General features: G+C 37.3%; 1 protein-coding gene and 1 non-coding gene across 4 annotated transcripts in view; one reads left to right on the forward strand and one right to left on the reverse strand.

The window, feature by feature from the left end:
• The window catches only part of GSK3B (glycogen synthase kinase 3 beta), a 215,221-nt gene that overhangs the window by 102,054 nt on the left and 88,536 nt on the right, over positions 1-24,631 (reverse strand). For all 3 annotated transcript variants that reach the window (XM_055434913.2, XM_055434834.2, XM_055434986.2), the window contains exon 3: positions 702-785. In XM_055434913.2, coding sequence (XP_055290888.1) covers positions 702-785 — 84 coding nt within the window. The remainder of the gene's footprint in view (positions 1-701; positions 786-24,631) is intronic.
• On the forward strand, positions 17,942-18,080 carry LOC129553751 (small nucleolar RNA SNORA46). Its single transcript, XR_008685512.1, has one exon. It is a non-coding gene; the product is annotated as a small nucleolar RNA SNORA46 (small nucleolar RNA).

Here is a 24,631-nt window from a genome sequence, read left to right on the forward strand (position 1 = left end):
GGGATTCTCCAGGCAAGAACACTGGAGTGGCTTGCCATTGCCTTCTCTGAATCTGTCCCTAGAATAGGTTAAACGTGCTTCCTAATGTTTAAGTCTCATTCTGGTCCAAAGTCCTCCTGCTTCCCGTTCCCCTCCAATACATCCAACTTCAACAAACTGACATCATTTTTCCTCCCTCCAGCAAACACGGAAACCATCACGGGCTCTGGGAGCATATAAGAAATGCTAAAGTTTTTGAAATATAGAACTTTAGAACTAAAGAAGATACTTCTTAAAAATTAATCCCCTCTATCATTTCATTAGGGTTTTCCCTTGTGGCTCAGTGGTAAAGAATCCATCTGCCAATGCAGGAGACATGGGCTCAATGCCTGAGTCTGGAAGATCCCCTGGAGAAGGAAGTAACAACCCATTCCAGTATTCCTGCCTGGGACAGAGGAGATGACGGGCTACAGTCCATGGGGTCACAAAAGAGTCGGACATGACTTGGTGACTTAACAACAACATCATTTCATTAACATTTTCCTGATATAACTAAAGATATTCAGTAATCATACTGTGATGTTAGAAACACTGGGACATGTGTTTTGGAATTCTTCCAGTCAATAAGCAAAGCTGTTTTGATAGGAGGACAGGATACAAACTTTTTCTAGAAGAATATCAAGTCCATCACAATATTCAGTAAATACATTCTAAAGACCTACCTTTTCACCACTTGAGTAGAAGAAATAACGCAATCGGACTATGTTACAGTGATCTAGCTTTCTCATGATCTGGAGCTCTCGGTTCTGAAAAGGAAACACATGAAAATATTTTTTAAAGGCTACCTGCTATTCATATTGACTAAGATGCTTCTGAAATAACACTAAGCACTTCAAAGAGCAGGCCACAGATATGTTACTAAAAAGTACCATATGGTACCAGTTGGACCATTGCTATGCAGTAAGATAAATACAGAAATCAAAAATAAGTGTTCAGAATCCTTTATTGCAACTTGAAAGAACAATTTTACAACCATGAATCTTACATTTAAAAGTAGGGCCTATATTTTCCTAAGTTTCACTTTTCTCATAATCCATTTTTTTTTTGTATTGTATAAAAATACCAGTCTTCAATGAACTGAAAAAATTTTAAACTGGTACCTCACTACAAATATCTTGAGAAGGACTGGTTTATGTATGCAAGAGACATTTGAAATGAGCTATTATTATTATAATTTTCTGCAACTATAATAATAATCAACTTCTCACCAAACAAATGAATATGGGTGCAAATTAAACTCTCACATGCCCTGTTTTCCAAAATGCAGTGAAAAATTTGAGTTAGCCCTACTAGGAGGGCTCAGATGCTAGAGATAAAGCATGATATACTAGAAGGTGTACAGTTCTGAAAATTTATAGATCACACAAATAATTTTTCCTTTGGGGAGTTTCAAAGTTATGCTTCAAGAAAATAAAACATTAAACAATATGACAACTTCCCAACACTGCAACATAAATTTTGCAGTAATAAATTTGAAGAGTACATATTAATATATATATAGATAGATAAAGAAGTTAAATTCCAAGAATATACTTAACTGTCAGAAATACAGTTAATAAACTCCAAAATATATAACAAAGAAAAAGAATACCAAAATACTTGCTAAATGGACAGAAATACAAAATTTCTGTTAAAATGATGATTTAGAATAGCTACAATCATAAAGTATGTATCTGGGAATTTGGAAGGTAAATGCTATTATGTTTAGAAAATAAGGCCAAAATAAAGGGGTTGGGGATGTTTTATGGACAAAAGGCCTAATAAGCAGAACTGTCTTAGAGCATTGTGGGCTGCAGTTCTTGGAAGATGACAGCACAAATAAACAAACATTCCTCTTCCGTAGAAACTTTCAATAAACTCCATGATGGTTCTAGCATGTCCTCTAAAAGGAAATAGGGAACTTAAGATGACTCTCCTTCCAACTCTTTAAACTGAGTACGAGAGCTGGGCTTATGTATACAGTGATACTTAAAATCCTTTTCATAAAACATCAATCTTTCATTCCATTACTTGTTACGTTTATAGCTGAAGCAATAAACAGAGAAACTCAAGACAGTACAGTATACTCGCTTTAACAAGGATAATACCTAGTGTCACACTCTGAGTTCTGACTATTACAGATGAAACAAAATTTTACAAATTTCAAAACTGTCCATTTTTTATTCCAAATTGAAGCTGTTTTTTGAAGTATGTTTGCTGCTGCTGCTGCTAAGTCGCTTCAGTTGTGTCCAACTCTGTGCGACCCTATAGACGGCAGCCCACTAGGCTCCTCCGTCCCTGGGATTCTCCAGGCAAGAACACTGGAGTGGGTTGCCATTTCCTTCTTCAGGAAGTAAGTCTATACTCTGTCAGTTCACATCTAGGTAGCTAGTTTTGTGGGAGAACTGTTAGTAAGTTAAGACTCCTCTCAGATATTAAGATTGTTTTTTTTAACATCAACGGCTATATTAAAATAAGCTATTTTCCCAGGCCCATTAACCAAGGTAACAGAGAACCATTAAATTAAATTTCCATGTAATGGAATTTGTATTAAGACTATGAGTATAGGGCTTCCCCGGTGGCTAAGCAGTAAAGAATCCGCCTGCAATGCAGGAGATGCAGGAGACGTGTGTTCCATTCCTGGGATGGGAAGATCCCCTGGTGGAGGGCACAGCAACCCACTAGAGTATTTTTGCCTGGAGAATCCCATGGATGGAGGAGCCTGGTGGACTACAGTCTAAAGGGTCACAGATAATTAGACACGACTGAAGTGACTGAGCGTGTACGCATATACTATGGATATGATCCTTCATCAAAAAGAATATATGTGAATAAAGTATACGGACTCAAATATTTATCTACCCTTACTTCCTGTTCATATTCTACTATTTTTGAAAGGAGGCTTAAATTTTCTCATTTTTACAATTATACTCATCTCACACGCTAGTAAAGTCATGCTCAAAATTCTCCAAGCCAGGCTTCAGCAATATGTGAACTGTGAGCTTCCAGACATTCAAGCTGGTTTTAGAAAAGGCAGAGGAACCAGAGATCAAAGTGCCAACATATGCTGGATCATGGAGAAAGCAAGAGATTTCCAGAAAAACATCTATTTCTGCTTCATTGACTATGCCAAAGCCTTTGACTGTTGGACCACAATAAACTGTGGAAAATTCTGAAAGAGATGGGAATATCAGACCACCTGACCTGCCTCTTGGGAAACCTGTATGCAGATCAGGAAGCAACAGTTAGAACTGGACATGGAACAACAGCCTGGTTCCAAATAGGAAAAGAAGTACATCAAGATTGTGTATTGTCACCCTGCTTATTTAACTTACATGCAGAGTACATCATGAGAAACGCTGGGCTGGAAGAAGCACAAGCTGGAATCAAGATTGCCGGGAGAAATATCAATAATCTCAGATATGCAGATGACACCACACTTATGGCAGAAAGTGAAGAAGAACTAAAGAGCCTCTTGATGAAAGTGAAAGAGGAGAGTGAAAAAGTTGGCTTGAAGCTCAACATTCAGAAAACTAAGATCATGGCATACGGTCCCATCACTTCCTGGCAAACAGATGGGGAAACAGTGGAGACAGTGGAAGACTTTATTTTTCTGGGCTCAAATATCACTGCAGATGGTGACTGCAGCCCTGAAATTAAAAGATGCTTGCTCCTTGGAAGAAAAGTTATGATTAACCTAGATAGCATATTAAAAAGCAGAGACATTACATTGCCAGCAAAGGTCCATATAGTCAAAGCTATGGTTTTTCCAGTAGTCAAGTATGGATGTGAGAGTTGGACTATAAAGAAAGCTGAGTGCTGGAGAATTTATGCTTTTGAACTGTGGTGTGGAGAAGACTCTTGAGAGTCCCTCGAACTGCGAGGAGATCCAACCAGTCCATCCTAAAGGAAATCAGTCCTGAATATTCACTGGAAAGATGGATGCTGAAGCTGAAAACTCCAATACTGTGGCCACCTGCTGGGAAGAACTGACTCATCTGAAAAGACCCTAATGCTGGGAAAGACTGAAGGCAGGAGGAAAAGGGGACGACAGAGGATGAGATGGTTGGATGGCATCACCGACTCAATGGACATGAGTTTGAGTAAACTCCAGAAGTTGGTGATGGACAGGGAGGCCTGGCGTACTGCTGTCCATGGGGTAGCAAAGAGTCGGACACGACTGAACGACTGAACTGAACTGTCCTTCATAGGCTGAAAGATTCATGAGGTTAAGAACTTTGTTATTCTTATTCACTGCCATATCCTTAATATTGCAAATGATGCTTGGCACAGAAGAGGTACACTATATTTGTAGAATAACAACTTTTTTTTTCTACAGAATTAGTATGTCATTCATGCACTAATAATGACTCAGTAAAAAGTTAGGCTTGGAATAGTTGTATATTAAATGTATCTTAGGCATAAGCTTTGTTTAATATTGGCTTGATTAATACTTTAAAACTTGCTCTGTGAAATTTATCTTTTGTATCTTTTTAGTTCAGTCACTCAGTCATGAAGTGATGGGACCAGATGCCAGGGAGGAATAAACAATATATTTTCATGTAAAGTAAAAGGACAGATCATGATAGAGAGAAGGGGCTATTATTTTAGAAAGGGAAGTCAGAGCAGATCTCACAAAGAAGGTTACGATCTAAAGACAACTCTGAATCATATGAAGATGAGAACCATGGGAGGCTATGGGGGGAAAGCACTACAGTTACAGGGAACTTCAAACACAAATGCCAGAGGTGGGCCTGAAAGGGAAAGACGCTTAGTCATGTCCGACTTTTTGTGACGCCTGGACTATACAGTCCATGGAACTTTCTAGCCAAGAATATTGGAGTGGGTAGCCTTTCCCTTCTCCAGGGGCTCTTCCCAACCCAGGGACTGAAACCGGGTCTCCCACATTGCAGGCAGATTCTTTACCAGCTGAGCCACAAAGGAAGACCAGAGGTGGACCTGACATATTCAAAAACAGCTGGAAGAATAATGTGATTTCACCATTGAGTAAAGGAAGAGGCAGGAAACAAGTACAGAGAGACAGGCAGGACGGCATGTCATATTCACTCTAATGAAACTGAATTCTAAACTAAATGAAAGGAAAGCCAAAGAGGCCAAGCAAATGACATAATCTGATTTACCTTTTCAAATGATCATTTTAAAACTAAAAATACATTTGGGGGAGAAAGTAGATCACAAGTTGTTTTTTGTTTGAAAGTGGATCAAAAGTTCTGTTTGAAATCCTAATATTAGACATCCAAGTAAAAATACTGAAGCTCAAGGTAGAAATCTGGGCTGGAAATCTGTGTCTAGGAGTCATTTGTATAAAGGGGACTCAAAGCAAGAGGACCTAATAACATCACCTAGGGAAGAAGTTTAGACAAACACACACACACACACACACACACACACACATTCATATATCTGTATCTCTCTACCAACCTATCTATCCATCTATCCATCCATCCATAGGTATGAAAAGGAGTATATTAAGTGGAGCAATCGATAAAGTAGGATAAAAAACAAGAGAGGTTACCTTACAGGGCAAGTGAAGTAAGTTTTCAGAAAAAGACATTGATCATTTATAGCAAAAGCTGCTGAATAAGAAATTAAGATGAAAACAAGACAAATGGATATGGCAAATACAGGATGTTAGTGACTCTGACAAGTGTGATTTCAGTGGTGATAAAAGTCTGACTAGAGTGAATTAAATCGGGGTTGGGAGGGAGACACAGGGAAATAACTAAAAAGTCAGAAGGTTCAAAAAGAAATGAGATTTTCAGCTCTAGCACAATGAACAGATCAGCAAATTAGCTCCCCAAAACACATATAAAAAGAACTGTATTGTAGAAAACAATCATTTCAGGGCTCTGGAAACCAAACAAAAGCAACAACAAATCAAGAAGCGTTTATTCAAGAAACACAGCTAAGATACTGAAGCTAAGACAGTGGGGGCCAGTGACCTTCTTGCTAGTGACCTCCCCTCTCAATCACCTCTCAGCTCAGCCACAGCTCTGCTACCCTGAGAATGCAACACCAGGTGGGGAAAATGACAGACTGGCAGAACATTAAGAAATATAAAGGGAAATCTTGGAAATGAAAGAGGCTAAATAAACTCTTGATATACCCCTGTGCTGATTTACAGGCTGCGCACACATGGGAGATCCAAGAGGGACTCCGAGAAAGTAAATACTGAGGATGACTTAAAAACTGCCTGAATTTCAAATATATTTCCCAACCCATGAATAAAATCATCCAAGAAATGATGGAAGCTTTTATAAATTCAAAATATTTGAACATAATCTGTAATCAATAACTGGCTGGCCACTAAGCAATGCAGACAAAGAGTCAAATCCTAAGAAATAAGGCTAAAAAATGAAAACTTGAATAAAAATTTAACACAGATTTCAGGGGTTTCAAACTGGCAGAAAAAGAGTCTAGATTAGATGCAGGTAAATTGCAAAAAAAGGAAAAGAAAGAAAACTCCCAAAACAACAAGTTTCAGGAGGATTAAAAAAAAAAGTTAACAGAACCCAGAGTTCTACACTATCTAAAATTTTTCACTGTCTAAAAAAATTGTGAGACATGCAAACAATAGGGAAAGTTGATCTACACTCAGGTTAAAAAAGAAAAGGAGCCAACAGAAATTGACTCTGGGGGGATACAGCCATTGGATTTAGCAGACAAGAATAAAAAACTGCTATTATGTTCAAAGAAACAAAGCTTCTCAACACTAGCCTTGACAATGAGTTTTTAGATTTGACACCAAAAGCAAGGGCAACAAAAACAAAAGTAAGCAAATGGGACTATCTCAAATTTAAAAAACTTCTGCAGAGCAAAGGAAATTATCAACAAAATGAAAAGACAACCTATGGAATCGGATAAAACATTTGCAAATCATGTATTATATAAGGGGTTAATATCCGAAATATAAAGAACTCATACAACTTAATAGAAAAACCTTCAAATAATCTAATTTAAAAATGGGTAAAGGACTTGAATAGATATTTTTCCAAAAAAGACATACAGATGGCCAACAACTACACGAAAAGATGGCTTAACATCACTAATTATCAGGGAATATATATCAAAACCCCACCTGTTACAATGGATATTATCAAAAAGGGGCAAGAAATAACCAATGTTGGTGAGAATGAACAGAAAGAGAACCTTGGAAATGTACACTGGTGCAGCCTCTATAGAAAATAATAGTACACTGGTGGATGTATTATTGGTAGAATTGTACACTGGTGCAACCACTATGGAAAATAACTACTAAAAACAGAGCTATCATAGAATCCAGCAATTCCATATCTGGGTATATATCCAAAGAAAATGAAATGACTAACTCACAGAGATACCTGTACTCCCACGTGAACTGCAGTTACTATTTACAACCGCCAAGACATGGAAACAATCTAAGCATCCATCAACAATTGAGTGGATAAAGAAAATATGGTGTGTGTGCGCACACATATGTATGTGAGAGAGAAAGAGAGAGGATTTTGCCACAATGAAAAAGGATACCATGCCACTTGCAGCAACATGGATGGATTTTGAAGGCATCATGCTAAGTGAAATAAGTCATACAGAGAAAGACAAATATTGTATGATAACATTTAAATGTGGAATCTAAAAAAGCCCAACTCATATAAACAGACTAGAAAGGTGGCTACCAGAGGCTGGAGATTGGGGAAAAGGGGGAGGTGATCAAAGAATATAAACTTCAAATTCTCAAACAAGTTCTGAGAATTTCATACATAGTATGGTGACTATAGTTAATAATACTGTATTGTATATGTGAAAGTTGCTGAAACAGCAGACCTTAGAAGTTCTCACTACAAAAAAGTAATAATAATTACAAGCTGTGATATGTTAGCAGATGCTATGATGGTAATCATTTTGCAATATACAAATGCATGAAATCAAAATGTTGAACCTTAAAGTTAGACAATATTATACATCAATTATATCTCAATAAAGCTGAAAAAAATTAATATATACTAAATAAAGATGTTCAAAGAATTAAAGGAAATTGTATTTTAAAATTAAAGAAAAATACAATGACAACCTCACAACAAGTAGAAAATTTCAGTAAAGAAATATTAACATTGAAAACCTGGAAATGCTAGAGCTGAAAACCCTTAACAGAAGTAAAGGGTTCACCATGGGCTCATGATAAGATTTAAGGTGACATTTTAAAATATCACACCTACTGAACAATCTAGAAATATGTATAAAGTAAATTAAAAAAAGACCTACAAAAAAATGGATACAGGCAATATCATCAGAAAAGAGGAAAAATAAAATATATTTGAAAAAGTAATTGCTGATAAGTTACCAAATTTGATGAACAGCACTAATCTACTGAACCATAAAGCTTAATGAACTCCCAACAGGATAAAAACAAAAAGATTCACACTGAGGAACACCCCTTTCAAACTGAAACCACAAAGGAAAAATAATGAAAGCAATAACAAAAAAAGATTCATTATACACATGGGGAAAACAATTAACAGTAGACTAATCATCTTAACAGAGGAAAAAAAGCAGTAAAATTTTAAAAATTCAAAATTCAAAAAGAAAAAAATCTGTCAACCAAGAATGCTACATACAGAAAAATTACTCTTCAATAGGAAAAAAAATTTTTTTTTAAATTTCAGGCTAAAAGGAAAAGACACCAGAGGTATTTCAAACACACAAGGACAAACAGGACCACTACAAATGGTAAATATAAATGGAAAAATAGAAAAGATTATATGTTTTCTCATTTCATCAAAGACACAAACTGTATAAAACAATTATGATAATAGTGTGTTATTAGGCTTATAACAGAAACATGACAATAGCAGGAAGGAGAGAGGAGAAAATGAAGCTATATTGGAAAAAAAGGTGCTATATTATAGTGGAATTAAGTCAGTAACTAACTTGGAGCAGACTGTAATACATTGAAATGTACATTGTAATTCCTAAAGCAGCCACTAAGAAAATAATTATTTTAATATTAAAAATCAACACTGGGCCTAAAATGGTACACTAAAAAACTTGTTCAACACAAAGGAGGCAATAAATGAGAATGGAGGAACAAGAACAACGAGAGAGGGCTTCCCTGGTGGTGCAGTAGGTAAGACTCTCCCTGCCATGCAGGGAGAAGCCCCTGCAACGAGAAGCCCGTGCACTGCAACACAGAGTAGACCTGCTTGCTGCAACTAGAGAATGCCCGCCCAGAGCAACAAAGACCCAGCACAGCCAAACATAAATAAATAAATAATTTTTTAAAAAAAACATGAGAGATACAGAAAACAAAAAGCAACATGGCAGGGGCAATTTCAATCAAATGAAAAACTACATAAAATACGATTGAACATACAATCAAAGGCAGGTTGTCAGACTAGATAAGAAAAAGAAGCAAGCTCCAACTATATTCTTTTGGTAATAGGCATGCTTTATATTCAGATTCAAAGACAACAGCTTGAGCATAAAAATATGTGAAAAGATATACCATGCAAACAGCAACAAATGAAATCTGGAATGGCAATGTTATTAGCAGACAAAGTAAATTTTAAGAGATCTAGAAATATTCCCATTTCTTACAAAATAAACCCTAAATCACTTCATAATCCAATCCCTCTTTATCAACTCAATCTTTTCCTCCACTCAAAGCCAATGTGGTAACTAGACTCCACTTCTCATTCTTTGAGGGTATCATTTCATTCCCCATTCTAAGCCACTCATCACATTTAGCATGACTGGAATGTCTCTACCCTCCCTCCCTCCCACACACATCCTACCCATCCTTTCAGTTCCTATTAAACTCCCATCTCTTTCACAAGGCCATCTCCAGCTGCCCCCACTCACACTAATCTTTTCCAACATCTAAATTACTTAGCACCTAAGAAATATTCAGAAAACAAAGATCATGGCATCTGGTCCCATCACTTCATGGGACATAGATGGGGAAACAGTGGAAACAGTGTCAGACTTTATTTTTGGGGGCTCCAAAATCACTGCAGATGCTGATTGCAGCCATGAAATTAAAAGACGCTTACTCCTCAGAAGGAAAGTTATGACCAATCTTGATAGTATATTAAAAAGCAGAGACATTACTTTGCCAACCAAGGTCTGTCTAGTCAAGGCTATGGTTTTTCCCGTGGTCATGTATGGATGTGAGAGTTGGACTGTGAAGAAAGCTGATCACCGAAGAATTGATGCTTTTGAACTGTGGTGTTGGAGAAGACTCTTGAGATCCAACCAGTCCATTCTAAAGGAGATCAATCCTGGGTGTTCACTGGAAGGACTGATGCTGAAGCTGAAACTGCAATACTTTGGCCACCTCATGCGACGAGTTGACTCACTGGAAAAGACTCTGATGCTGGGAAGGATTGGGGGCGGGAGGAGAAGGGGACGACAGAGAATGAGATGGCTGGATGGCATCACCAACTCGATGGACATGAGTTTGAGTGAACTCCGGGAGTTGGTGATGGACAGGGAGGCCTGGCGTGCTGTGATTCATGGGGTCGCAAAGAGTGGGACACGACTGAGCGACTGAACTGAACAATTATTTTGGAATTTATTATATATACTCTCTTGGCTTTGTTTTACTTTACAACTATAGTTCAATACTATTATATAACATACTGCTTTTCAAAAAGTAGCTTATGAAAATCATATATTATATCAATGGAGACATACACACAACTTGCCCAATCAGCTTACTCTAAGTGCCTGTAGAGCAAAATATTAATTTTGTCTCTATTAATACATCACCCACAGGGCTCTCAAAGCCTGGCCAAGTTCACCTTATTTTCTAGACAGTGGAGTAGCTAGGGCTTCGTCTCTCACCTCTTTTCAGCTATCTCAATTACCTCTTCCAGTTTCAGGGCTTCAAGGCTGATGACTCCCAATGTTACACTGCCAGACCAGATCCTCTCTCCTGTGTACTCCAGAATCTTTAAGCCAACTGTCTACTTGACAACTCCTCTAATGCACATCTTAATGTGACCCAGCATGAGCAGAATTGCTCATCTTCCTTAAACCTGTTCAACCCACAGGCTTCAGGTCTTCGGGTTGACAATTCTACTGTGCCAGCTGTGCAGGCCAAAAATTCTTAAGTCTTGATTCCTCTCTCTCTCTGACCTCACCTTTAATCTGTCGAGAAATACTGTTGACTTCACCTACAAAATATATTCAAGATCACAACAATTGTACTCTGAAGCATTTAACAGAAATGGAAATTTATGTTTACACAAAAACCCTGCAGCTGAATGCTCACAGTTTTATTCAATAGCTACCAGGTGTCTTTCAATGGGTGAATGGATAAACAAATCAACCATACTATGGTAAATTCATACTATGGAATACCAGTTAGTAATTAAAAAATAGAGAACTAACCATTGACACATGCAACAGCTTTGGTCAATCTATAGGGAAATATGCTGAGCAAATAAAGCCAATCTCAAAAGGTTACATACTGTATATGATTTCATTTATACAGCACTCTTGAAATAACATTAGAGAAATGGGGAACGGGTCACTGATTGTTGCACAGGGTTAAACTGGAGTTTAGGAGTGGAGAGACGGTGGGAGAGAAATGAGTATGGTTATGAAAGGGCAAAAAAGGGTCCTTGGTGGAACTGTTCCATATCTTGACGTCGGTAGTAAATACACAAACCTACACATATAATAAAATTGGGTAGAATTAAATACACACACACATACATAGTAGTATAAGAAAATATGGAGAACGTGAACAAGACTGGAGGATCACACCAATGTCAATAATCCTGGTTGATACTGCACTATAGTTTTGCAAAATGTTATCAACTGAGGAAAACTGTGTAAGAGGTACAGTACTGTCTCAGTATTAACTGCATGGTTATCTACAACTATCTCAATGTAAAAACTATATGTGTATGTGTATGAATGTATGTGCACCTCCAGGATTTGATCATTTCTCAACACCTCCCTAGTGCAAGTCTATTTGGAGTCTTTTGCTTAAATTACTAAATAACTTCCTAAATGGCCTTTCAACTTCCTGTTACCTTACATATGCTCAACAAAGTAGGCAGAGTGACCTTATATTCTAAAATGTAAGGCAGGGGATTTCCCTGGTGGTCTAGTGGTTTAGAATCTGCCTGCCAGTGCATGGCACACGAGTTCGATTCCTGACCTGGAAATATTACACATACCATGAGGCAACTAATAAGTCCATGCACCAGAATCCATGAGCTCTAGCTACTGAAGCCTGCACACCTAGAGCCTGTGCTCTGCAATGAGAGAAGGCACCAAAATGTGAAGTCCACGCACTGCAATTAGAGAGTAGCCCCTGCTCACCACATCTACAGAAAGCTGGAGCACAGGAACAAAGACACAGCGCAGCAAAAAATAAAAATAAACCAATTTCAAAGATCTAAGTCAGACTGGGTATCTCCCTGATTAAAATCTCCAGTAGCTCCCCACTCTGAACAGAGTGAAAGCCAAAAATCCTTACTATGGATAACAAGGCTCCAACCAAATGCCCCCCACTCGCCTCCACTATCCTCAACTCAGTGACCTCACTACTTGATGCTCCCTCACTTCCCACGTTATACTAACTGTCTCCCTGTTCCTCATGTACTTCAGAAACCCTGTCAGTTTTGTATCTGCTATTCCCTCCATCTGGAACCACCTTCTCCTTAGTATCTAAAGGTCTAGTCCCTTTCACACACTTCACTGTTTCCTCAAATGCCACATTGTTACACCTTAAGTACTCATTCTTAGCATTCCTTCTCTTTCCCCTTTGCTTTTCCTCTTCAGAGCAACAAATCATTGAAAATATTATATCTATTTCAGATATTTATACTGCCCACCTCTTCCCATTAATAGATTTTTGTTTTATCCAATGTTGTCTTATCCCCCAAACCTAGAACAAGACCCAAGTCAGAAGAAGTACTCAATAATCAACTGTTGAATGATTTAAATTGATGACATAAAATAATACCTCTATTGACAAAAATGATACATCACAATGATGCACTTAATTGTAAGAAATTTCACGGCAGGTCAAAATAATGAAGGAGGAACTACAAAGATGAGCAAATTCTCAAATTATGAACCCCTCAATCCCTCACATCACAAAGACTCCGTCCCAATTCAGGAGAATAAAGCTGTGATATCTACCTTCTTTAAAATCACTCACCAACTTAACATTCAAGACAAGACATAGTAAAGGGCCCTATACTCAAAGGGCAATGATACAGGCCTGAAAATAACCCCCTTGGGCCAGGCTCTAGCCCATGAAAAAGTATATACATATTCCTTCATTGACATATACTCTTAAGTATGTCAATGAACAAAATATTCTTAAGAGTATATGTCAACGAAAGAACTGAAGCTACAATTACTTTAATAAAGCCTTGCAAGATGCACTGATGTCCAATTCTCCAGGCAAGAATACTGGAGTGGGTTGCCATGCCCTCATCCAGGGCTCTTCTTGACCCAGGGATTGAACCCGGGTCTCTTGCAAAGCAGGCAGACTCTTTTTACTGCCTGAGCCACCAGGGAAGGATGAGGTTAGAACTGGTTATTTCCCTTTCCCTACTTGGAAGTCTAGAGAAGGCTAGAGTTGGGCATTTCTTTTTCTCCCAGTTCAGTTAGCTCTGATAGAATAGTTTGGTGGTTTTTTTTTTTAAGGGAAGTCTTAAGAAGAAGAGAATGCTCTACGTCCATCTTAAAATTACTACTTTTTTCTTCATCCTGAAGATATTTTGTAGCTCTTCACTATGAGAACCTGGTAGGTCTCTTGGAGGTAAAGCTGAGAAAAGTGTGGTGGTGGCACAGTAAATCTCTGTGACCCTGGGTTAGGCAAAGATTTTTAGATATTAACACCAGAGCGTGCACAAACACAAACACACAAAGAAAAATTAGATAAATTGGGTTTCATCAAAACAAAATGTGCTTCAAAGGAAACTATCAAGAAAATTGAAAGACAACCTACAAACTGAAGAAAACACTTGTAAATTATATACCTGTAAGGGGTCAGTATCCAGAATTAAGAACTCTATTCAACAATGAAGAGATAAATAAATCTTTTTTTAAATAAGCAAAGGAAAGACTTCGGGTCTCCAGTTTGGCATAGAAGCTTAGAAGTTGTCCCTCCCATCTTCACAAGAGCTGAACAAACTGCAAACCAAAGCTCTCCTTAAGTCCATCAGAGAATTGATGTTACAAGGCAAGCTGCTGCCCTAAAAGCTGTAGACAAACAGGCAGACACAGAATCACAGCTTACTGGAGGAGAAGCCCAGGAGCAGAAATTGCCTGTGGAACCATTCCAGCCCAGGAAAACTTAAACTGTATCTGACAGAGGTGCAAGTATGAACAAAACTCAGAGTTGAAAACTCCAGTGGGTAGACCACACTTTCCTCAGTTTTATCTCCAGGACACCTAGACAGTGTATTTAAAAGCAAAGATATCACTGGGCTGACAAAGGTCCATATAGTCAAAGCTATGGTTTTTCTAGTGGTCACATATGGATGAGAGAGTTGGACTATAAAAAGGCTGAGCGTCAAAGAACTGATGCCTTCAAACCATGGTGCTAGAGAAGGCTCTTGAGGGTCCCATAGACTGCAAGGAGATCAAACCTATCAATCCTAAAGGAAATCAACCTTGAATGTTCATTGGAAGGACTGATGCTAAAGCTCCAATATTTCGGTCACCTGATGCAAAGAGTCGACTCATTGGAAAAGACCTTGATGCTGGGAAAGACTGAAGGCAAAGGGAGAAGAGGGTGGCAGAGGATGATATGGTTAGACAGCATAACTGACTCAATGAACATTAATCTGAGCAAACTCCAGAAGACAGTGAAGATGAGGGAAGCCTGGTATGCTGTAGCCCACGGGGTCACAAAGAGCTGGTCACGACTTAACAACTGAACAATATGATAGCAGAGAAATATAATGAAGAGAAATGCATGTCTCAGACTTTATTTAAGAAGAGTTTTCTAAGGAAACCCAAAGACAAAAGGAGAGACAAAATAAAAGACACCAGAAAAAAAATTTAACTTCTGACACCTATAGCTATAGTAAACAATAATAATAAATCTAACTCTGGCCAGATAAACACAAAATCTCATGCGAAAGGTCTATTTACTGACTTTTACTCAGTATATCATGTTCAGTTTTCATTATAATATTACAAAGAATACTAAAAGACAAAAATCAGTGTGACTACATAGAGAGTAGGCATTAGAACCAAACACAACAGAGATTTTGGAATTATCAGACTAAGAATTTAAAGCAACTATGATTATTATGCTAAGGGCTTTAATTTAAAAAGTAGACAATACACAAGAACAGGTGGGTAATATACACAGAGAAATTTAGAAACCCCAAGAAAGTGAAAAAGGAGAGTGAAAAAGTTACCTTGAAGCTCAACATTCAGAAAACTAAGATCATGGCATCTGGTCCCATCACTTCATGGGGAATAGATGGGGAAACAGTGGAAACAGTGTCAGACTTTCTTTTTTTGGGCTCCAAAATCACTGCGGATGCTGATTGCAGCCATGAAATTAAAAGACACTTACTCCTTGGAAGGAAAGTTATGACCAACCTAGACAGCATATTAAAAAGCAGAGACATTACTTTGAAAACAAAGGTCTGTCTAGTCAAGGCTATGGTTTTTCCCGTGGTCATGTATGGATGTGAGAGTTGGACTGTGAAGAAATCCAATCGCCGAAGAATTGATCCTTTTGAACTGTGGTGTTGGAGAACACTCGTGAGAGTCCCTTGGACTGCAAGGAGATCCAACCAGTCCATTCTAAAGGAGATCAGTCCTGGGTGTTCACTGGAAGGACTGATGTTGAAGCTGAAACTGCAATACTTTGGCCACCTCAAGCAGAGTTAACTCACTGGAAAAGACTCTGATGCTGGGAGGGATTGGGGGCAGGAGGAAAAGGGGATGACGGAGAATGAGATGGCTGGATGGCATCACTGACTCGATGGACATAAGTTTGAGTGAACTCCGGGAGTTGGTGATGGACAGGGAGGCCAGGCGTGCTGTGATTCATGGGGTCACAAAGAGTTGGACACAACTGAGCGACTGAACTGAACTGAACTGAAGGAAGATTCAAAAGAAATAAAAAAGACTGTAACAGAAATAACAATGCCGTTGATGAGTTCATCATATACTGGACATGGCCAAGTAAGGAATCAGTGAGCTTGAAGAAATGTCAATGGAAACTCCCAAAACTGAAATGCAAAGAGAAAAAAGAATGAAAAAGATAGAACAGAATATCAAAGTACAATTACAAAAGGTATAGCATATGCATAATAGAAATAACACAGGGAGGAAAAACAAATGAAAAAAGCATTTGAAGCGATAATTGAGACTTTCTCAAAAATTAATGTCAGAGACTAGACCACCGATGCAGAAAGAGGGCAAATACCAAAAAATCTACACCAAGGTATATCATATTTAAAATGCAAAAGATCAAAGACAAAGGGGAAATCTTGAAAGAAACCAGAGGGGAAAGAAAACCTCACCTACTGACAAGCAAAGATAAAAATCACATCGAACTTCTTTTCAAAAGTCATGCAAACAACATTAAAGAAAAATATTTAAAGCGTTGGGAAAAAAAAATAACACAAGAATAATTTTGCTTTGTACCCAGGAAAATTATTCTTCAAATGTAAAGGAGAAATAAAGATTTTTCTCAGAAAAACAAAAATTCACAGAATGTGTCAACAGTAGACGTGTCATCCAAGAAAGGTTAAAATACAAAATTCATCAGAAAGAAAAATGACCCAGGTAAGGTCGGGTCTGCAAAAAGAAAGAGCGTTAGAAAAAGTTGATCTTGTTACCTGTTGGTTCATCTAACAGGTAACCATTTGTTCAAACAAAGAATAGCAACGATGCATTCAGTGATGATATCTTATAAATAAGTGATATTAATGACAGCAGTGGCATGAGGAATGGAAAGGAGGAATCAGGAATACTGTGCCGCGAGGTACCTTCACCATCAGTGCCGCAATACAGTGTTAACTGAAAACGGATGTCAAAAGGTGTAAAATGTACAACTGGAGACTCAAGGATAACTGTGAAAAAAGGTTTAAAAGTATAAAAAATATGCTAAGAGGAGAAAGAATTGTATAAAATGCTCAGTTAAAAAGAGTAAGAAAAAAAAAAGAGTAAACGAAGAACAACTTCAATGAATAGAAACAGTAACAAATACAGCAAAAATATGATCCAACTATATTAATAATCTCTTTAAACATCAGTGCCATAAATGTACCACATGAAAGACAGAAACTCTAAGTGGATTGAAAAACAGCAAAAACAGAAAAACACAACTAATTATACCACAAATTTAAAACATTTTAAAAAAGTTTTAAAAAGCTCCAATTTTATATAATCAGAAAGAAATCCATTTAAAATTCACAGATTTTAAAAGACACAGTTACATTAAAAGTAGAGATAGAGGGCTTCCCTGGGGGCTCAGTGGTAAAGAATCTACCTGCCAACACAGGAGACACGAGTTTGAGCACTGATCTGGGAAGATCCCATATGCCACAGAGCAACTAAGTCCGTGTACAACTACTGAAGCTGTGCTCTGAAGCCAGGGAGCCACAACTACTGAGCCCACATGCTGCAACACTGAAGCCCATGCATCCTAGAGCTCATGCTCCACAAGAGAAGCCACTGTAATGAGAAGCCCACCCACTGCAACGAGAGAGGAGCCTCTGCTCGCCACGACTAGAGAAAAGCCCACGCAGCAACAGAGACCCATGACAGACAAAAATAAATTAACTCACTAATTTCTTTAAAACAGTAGGGATGGAAACATCAAAAAAAGTTCAGACCAACATCACTGATAGATACTGATGCAAAAACTGTCAATAAAATACTAGCAAACAAAACTCTAAAACTCACTGAAAGAATTACATACCCCAGCACTATATTTAAACCTGTGAATAGGAATTTTCCCTATTCTTGGTTACGCTGTAGTGCAAAAAAATTCCTGGCTCCTTTCTGTTGCACAGCTGACTTTGTGCCATTCTGCTGTTGCTGTTTGGAGTTAAGGAACATAACTAAATTAAAAAAAAAAAAAAAGAATTACATACCATTACCAAAATTTTAAAACTTTTTCTTTTATATTGGCGGACACTTAATTAACAATGTTGTGATACTTTCAGGTGTATAGCAAAATGATTCAGAAGATCTTGTACATCTTCGTCATTTTTGGTATTAGTGCTTGGAGCATAGACTTGGATTACTGTGATGTTGAATGGTTTGCCTTGGAAAGGAACCGAGATTATTCTGTTGTTTTTGAGAATTACACCAAGAACTGCATTTTGGGCTCTTTTGTTGACTATTAGGGCTACTCCTTTTCTTTTAAGAGATTCTTGTCCACAGTAGTAGATATAATGGTCATCTTAATTAAATGCACCTATTCTCGTCCATTTTAGTTTCAGTTCAGTTGCTCAGTCGTGTTCAACACGTTGCAACCCCGTGGACTGCAGCACGCCAGGCTTCCCTGTCCATCACCAACTCCTGGAGCTTGTTCAAACACATGTCCATCCAGTCAGTGATGCCATCCAACCGTCTCATCCTCTGTCATCCCCTTCTCCTCCCACCTTCAGTCTTTCCCGGCATCTGGGTCTTTTCCAATGAGTCAGTTCATTGCATCAGGTGGCCAAAGTATTGGAGTTTCAGCTTCAGCATCGGTCCTTCCAATGAATATTCAGGACTCATTTCCTTTAGGACTGATTGATTTGATCTCCTTGCAGTCCAAGGGATTCTCAAGAGTCTTCTCCAACACCATGACTCAAAAACATCAATTCATCAGTGCTCAGCTTTTTTTATAGTCCAATTCTCACATCCATACATGACTACTGGAAAAACCATAGCTTTCACTAGAGAGCCTACTGGGGGTAATGTCTCTGCTTTTTAAAAAGCGGTCTAGGTTGGTCATAGCTTCTCTTCCAAGGATCAAGCGTCTTTTCATCTCCTGGCTGCAGTCACCATCTGCAGTGATTATGGAACCCAAGAAAATAAAGTCTGTTACTGTTTCCACTGTGTCCCCATCTGTTTGCCATGAACTGATGGGACCAGATGCCATGATCTTAGTTATCTGAATGCTGAGTTTTAAGCCAACTTTTTCACTCTCCTCCTTCACTTTCGTCAAGAGGCTCTTTAGTTCTTCTTTGCTTTCTGCCATAAGGGTGGTGTCATCTGCATATCTGAGGTTGATATTTCTTCCGGCAATCTTGATTCCAGCTTGTGCTTCATCCAGCCTGGCATTTCACATGATGTACTCTGCATATAAGTTAAATAAAAAAGGTGACAATACACGGCCTTGACGTACTCCTTTCCCAATTTGGAACCAATCTGTTGTTCCATGTCCAGTTCTAACTGTTGCTTCCTGACCTGCATACAGATTTCTCAGGAGGCAGGAAAGGTGGTCTGGTATTCCCATCTCTTTCAGAATTTTCCAGTTTGTTATGACACACAAAGTGTTTAGCATAGTCAATGAAATAGAAACAGATGCTTTTCTCGAATTCCCGTGCTTTACTGATGATCCAACGGATGTTGGCAATTTGATCTCTAGTTCCTCTGCCTTTTCTAAATCTAGGTTGAACATCTGGAAGTTCTTGATTTATGTCCTGTTGAAGTCTAGCTTGGAGAATTTTGAGCATTACCTTGCTAGGATGTGAGATGAGTGCAATGGTACAGTAGTTTGAACATTCTTTGGCACTCCCTTTCTTTGGGATTGGAATGAAAAGTGACCATTTCCTGTCCAGTGGCCACTGCTGAGTTTTCCAAATTTGCTGGCATATTGAGTGCAGCACTTTAACAGCATAATCTTTTAGGATTTGAAATAGCTCAACTGGAATTCCATCACTTCCACTAGCTTTGTTTATAGTGTTTCTTCCTAAGGCCCACTTGACTTCCCACTCCAGGATGTCTGGCTCTAGGTGAGTGATCACACCATCGCGGTTATCTGGATTATGAAGATCTTTTTTGCATAGTTCTTCTGTGCATCCTTGTCATCTTGTATCCTTGCATCTTTTGCTTCTGTTAGGTCCATACCATTTCTGTCCTTTATTGAGCCCATCTTTGCATGAAATATTCCCTGAGTATCTCTAATTTTCTTGAAGAGATCTCTAGTCTTTCCCACTCTACTGTTTTCCTCTACTTCTTTGCATTGATCACTGAGGAAGGCTTTCTTATCTCTTTGAAACTCTGCATTCAGATGGAGAATTCCATGTTTTTCTCCTTTGCCTTTCGCTTCTCTTCTCAGTTTTAAGGCCTCTTCAGACAACCATCGTGCCTTCTTGTATTTCTTCTTCTTGGGCACGGTTTGATCACCGCCTCTTGTACAATGTAAGGAAACTCTGTCCACAGTTCTTCAGGAACTCTATCAGATCTAATCCCTTGAATCTATTTGTCACGTCCACTGTACAATCGTAAGGGATTTTATTTAGGTCATACCCGAATGGAGTAGTGGTTTTCCCTACTTTCTTCAATTTAAGTCTGAATTTTGCAAGTTCACTAATTCCTAAGATGGTGATGTTCACTCTTGCCATCTCCTGCTTGACCACGTCCAATTTACCTTGATTCATGGACCTAACATTCCAGGTTCCTATGTAACACTGTTCTTTACAGCATCAGCTTTACTTTCACCATCAGACACATCCACCACTGAGTGTTGTTTCCACCCAAAAATCATCTTCATCTACAGGTTCAATCCAAATCCCTATCAAAATCCCAATATGGCATTTTTTGCAGTAACAGAAAAACAAAAGCCCAAAATCTATAGATACTCCCAAAATACCCCAAAGATCCAAAACAATGTTGAAAAAGGAGAACAAAATCTCACACTTTCTGATTTGAAAACAAGCTGCAAAGCAACAGTAATCGACAGTATGAAATTAGCATAAACAGAATAGAGAAATTAGAAATAAGCCCTTTTATATACTTTAAACAAGAGTGACAGGACTACACAATGGGAAAAGAATGCTTTCTGAAGCAAAAGGTGTTGGGAAAATAGGATGTTCACAGGCAGCCGCCCCCACACACATAAAATACAACACAAAGATGGATCCTTACCATACACCACACACAAAAATTTAACTCAAAATGGACCAAAGCCCTAAACATAAGACCTAAAACTACAAATAACCTAGAAGAAAATACAGGAGAAACACTTCATCGCATTAGCATTGGCAACATACTTCATATTTGGTGCCTAACTTACTTCACTCAGCATAATATTTTTTGAAGCTCATTCATGCTGTGGCAAGTTAACAGAATTTCTTTTTTTGATGATACCAAAAAGCTCAAGTGACTAAAGCAGAAACAGTGACCATATCAAACTTTAAAACTTCTAAGTGTCAAAGAAAATTAAAGCATAAGCTAACTTGTATGTGAAATCAAAATTTAACTCAAATAAAGGAGAGCAGAATGATGGTTACGATGGGTTGGGGTGTGGGAGAAATGAAAAGACACTGATCAAAGGTACTTATGTTCAGTCATGAGATGACACCATAGTACCTATTAACAGTACATGGGATCTGATGTACAGCATGGTACCTATTAACAGTACTGTACTGTATACTTGGAATTTGCTAGTAGAGTAGATCTTAAGTGTTCTTACCATGCCCATATTAAAAAGGTAATTATGTGACGTGATGAATATGTTAATAACTTATTAGGGCAATCATTTCACGATTTATACATATAATTGATTATAACACATTGACCATTTAAAATATATACAATTTTGTCAATTTATACTCAATAAAACTGGGAAGGTAGGAAAAAAGAGCAAAAAACAAAATAGTTAAGTGCATAAGTTTTTTTTTTTAACAAAATAAAGAAAAGTAAAAGGATGGAGAACAATATACCATACTAAGACTATCAAAAGAAAACTGAAGTAGTTACATTAATTTCGGACAAAGGAGACTACACAGCAAGAATAATTATGATGGATAAAGACTGGCATTACATAATGAAAAAGGACAGTTCTTAATGTGTATGCACCAAACAACAGAGTATCAAAATTTTTTGAGGCAAAAACTAACAGAATCACAAGGAGGAGACAGATTTACTACTTAGAGATTTCGACACCCTTTCATTAGTTATCAGTTATTGATAGATCCAGAAAGCCAAAAATCAATAAGGACATAATTGAACCAAATACTATTAATCAATTGGATCTAATTAACATATTTATAGAAAATTTCATTCAACAACAGCTGAATACATATTTTTCTCAACACTTATATAAGTGTTCTATATGAACACTTATACAAGATAGACCTAATTCTGGGCCATAAGACATACTTTAGCAAATTGAACAGATATTACAGAAAATATGCTCTCAAACCATAGAGAAATTAGACTAGAAATCAGTAACAGAAAAAAATGCAAAACATTTGGAGCATAAACAACATACTTTTAAATAACATATTGGTCAAAGAAGTCTCAAGAAAAAAAATAAAAAGTATTTTGAGCTAAATCAAAATTTGTGGATGCAGTGAAGCCAGTGCCTAGTATGAAATTTACAGCAGTGACCACATATATTAAATAAGAAAATTCAAAATCAATCTTTAGCCTGCAACTTAGAAAACCAGAGAAAGAACAAATTAAATTCAAAGCAAGCAGGAGAAAAAACCTAAAGCAGAGACCAAACTGAAAAAAGAAAATCAACAGAGAAAAATTAGAAAACTCAAAAGATAGTTCTTCGAAAGATCAAATAAACTGATAAGCTTCTAGCCAGGTTAACTGAAAAAATGAGAGAGTAGACAGAAATTACTAGCATCAAAAGCAAAAAGATTCTATCACCACAGATCTCATGGATATTAACAGAAAAAATAAATGGATATTATGATAAACTCCGTACCTACAAATTTAATACCCTAGATAAATGGACCAATTTCTTAAAAAATACAATCTACCAGAACATACACAAAGAGAATTAGATAAACTGAACAGGTCTGTATCTATTAAACAACTTGACATACAATTAATCATCTTCCAAGATAGAAAGCACCACACCTAAAAGGGTTCACTGTTGAATTTCACCGATCACTTAAGAAAGAAATTGTACCAGTTCTCTAGAGTCTTCTCTAGAAGACAAAAGCAAAGGGAATACAGTCCAATTCATTCTATGAGACCAGCATTATCCTAATGAGACCAGCATTACCTAAGACAGATGTATTACAACAAAAACTTCAAACCAATATATCAGCAAACTGATTCCAGCAGTGTATAAAAATAAGATACACCAAGACCATGTGGGATTTATCCTAGGTATGAAAAGCTGGTTCAACATTTAAAATTAATTAATATAATTCATTTCATCAACTGGGTAAAGAATTATCTGATCATATCTATAGAGGTAGAAAATGTATTTGACAAAATTCATATCCATTCATGGTTAAAAAAAAAAACCTCTTAGCAAACTAGGAACAGAGGGGAACATCATCTTGATTAAGAACATCTACAATTCTACAGCTAACTATGTACTTCATGAGGGGAAACTGTTTGCTTGCTGATATCAAAACAAGCCAAGAAAAACTTTAGATTCTCACCACTCCTATTCAACACTTCATATGCATTAAAACAACTCCCCTCAAAAATAAAGTGTATACAGATTGGGAAAGAAGAAGTAAAACTATCTTTGTTCACAGATGACATGATTATTCACATAAAAAAATCCCAAGTCAACAAAAACGAAAAACATCTTGGAACTAATAAGCAAGATTGCAGGATATAAGATTAAAGTACAAAAGTCAACTGCCTTTTTACATACCAGCAATGAACAATTTATATTTGAAACTAAAAAACACAATACAATTTACATTAGCACACAAAAAAGAAAGAAAAGAAAGAAATGCTTATGTACAAAGCAAATAACATCCAAGATTTATAGGAGGAAAACTATAAAATTCTGAAGAAAGAAATCAAAGATCTAAATAAATGGAAACATATTTTATGCATTAATACATGGAGAGGAGGACTGAATGCTGTCGAGATGCCAGTTCTTCCTAACATAAAATGTAAATTTAAAGCAATTCCAATCAAAATACCAGCAAGTTATTTTGCGGATATGGATTAGTCAACACAATATTGAAGAACAGTCAAAAGACTGATACCAACTGATTTCAAGACATATTGTAAAGCTAGAGTAAAAACAGACAATGTGATATTAGAGAAAGAAACAAATAGATCACTGGAAGAGAACAGAAGAGCCCAGAAACAGCCACCAGATATAATCAACTGAACTTTGTCAAAGGAAAAAAGGCATTTCAAAGAAGAAAGGATAGTCTTTTCAACAAATAGTGCTGGAACAACTGAAAAGCAAAGAAATTAATCTAGATACAGATCTTACATTTTTTCAAAAATTAACTCAAAGTGGATCACAGACTTAAATGTAAGAGAAAAAACTATAAACACTACAAGATAACATGGAAGAAAATTTAGGTGTCCTTGGATTTGACAGTGTCCTTAGTTTTTTAGATCCAACAGCAAAAGCACAATCCATGAAAGAAAAAAGTTATAAATTGGACTTTTCATGAAAATTAAAAATTTCTGCTCTAAGACACTAATGAAAACACAAGTCACAAACTTGGAG

This window comes from Moschus berezovskii, chromosome 1 (genome assembly GCF_049115385.1).
Source record: "Moschus berezovskii isolate FMDL1 chromosome 1, NW_MosBer_1.0, whole genome shotgun sequence".
Taxonomy (NCBI): domain Eukaryota; kingdom Metazoa; phylum Chordata; class Mammalia; order Artiodactyla; family Moschidae; genus Moschus; species Moschus berezovskii.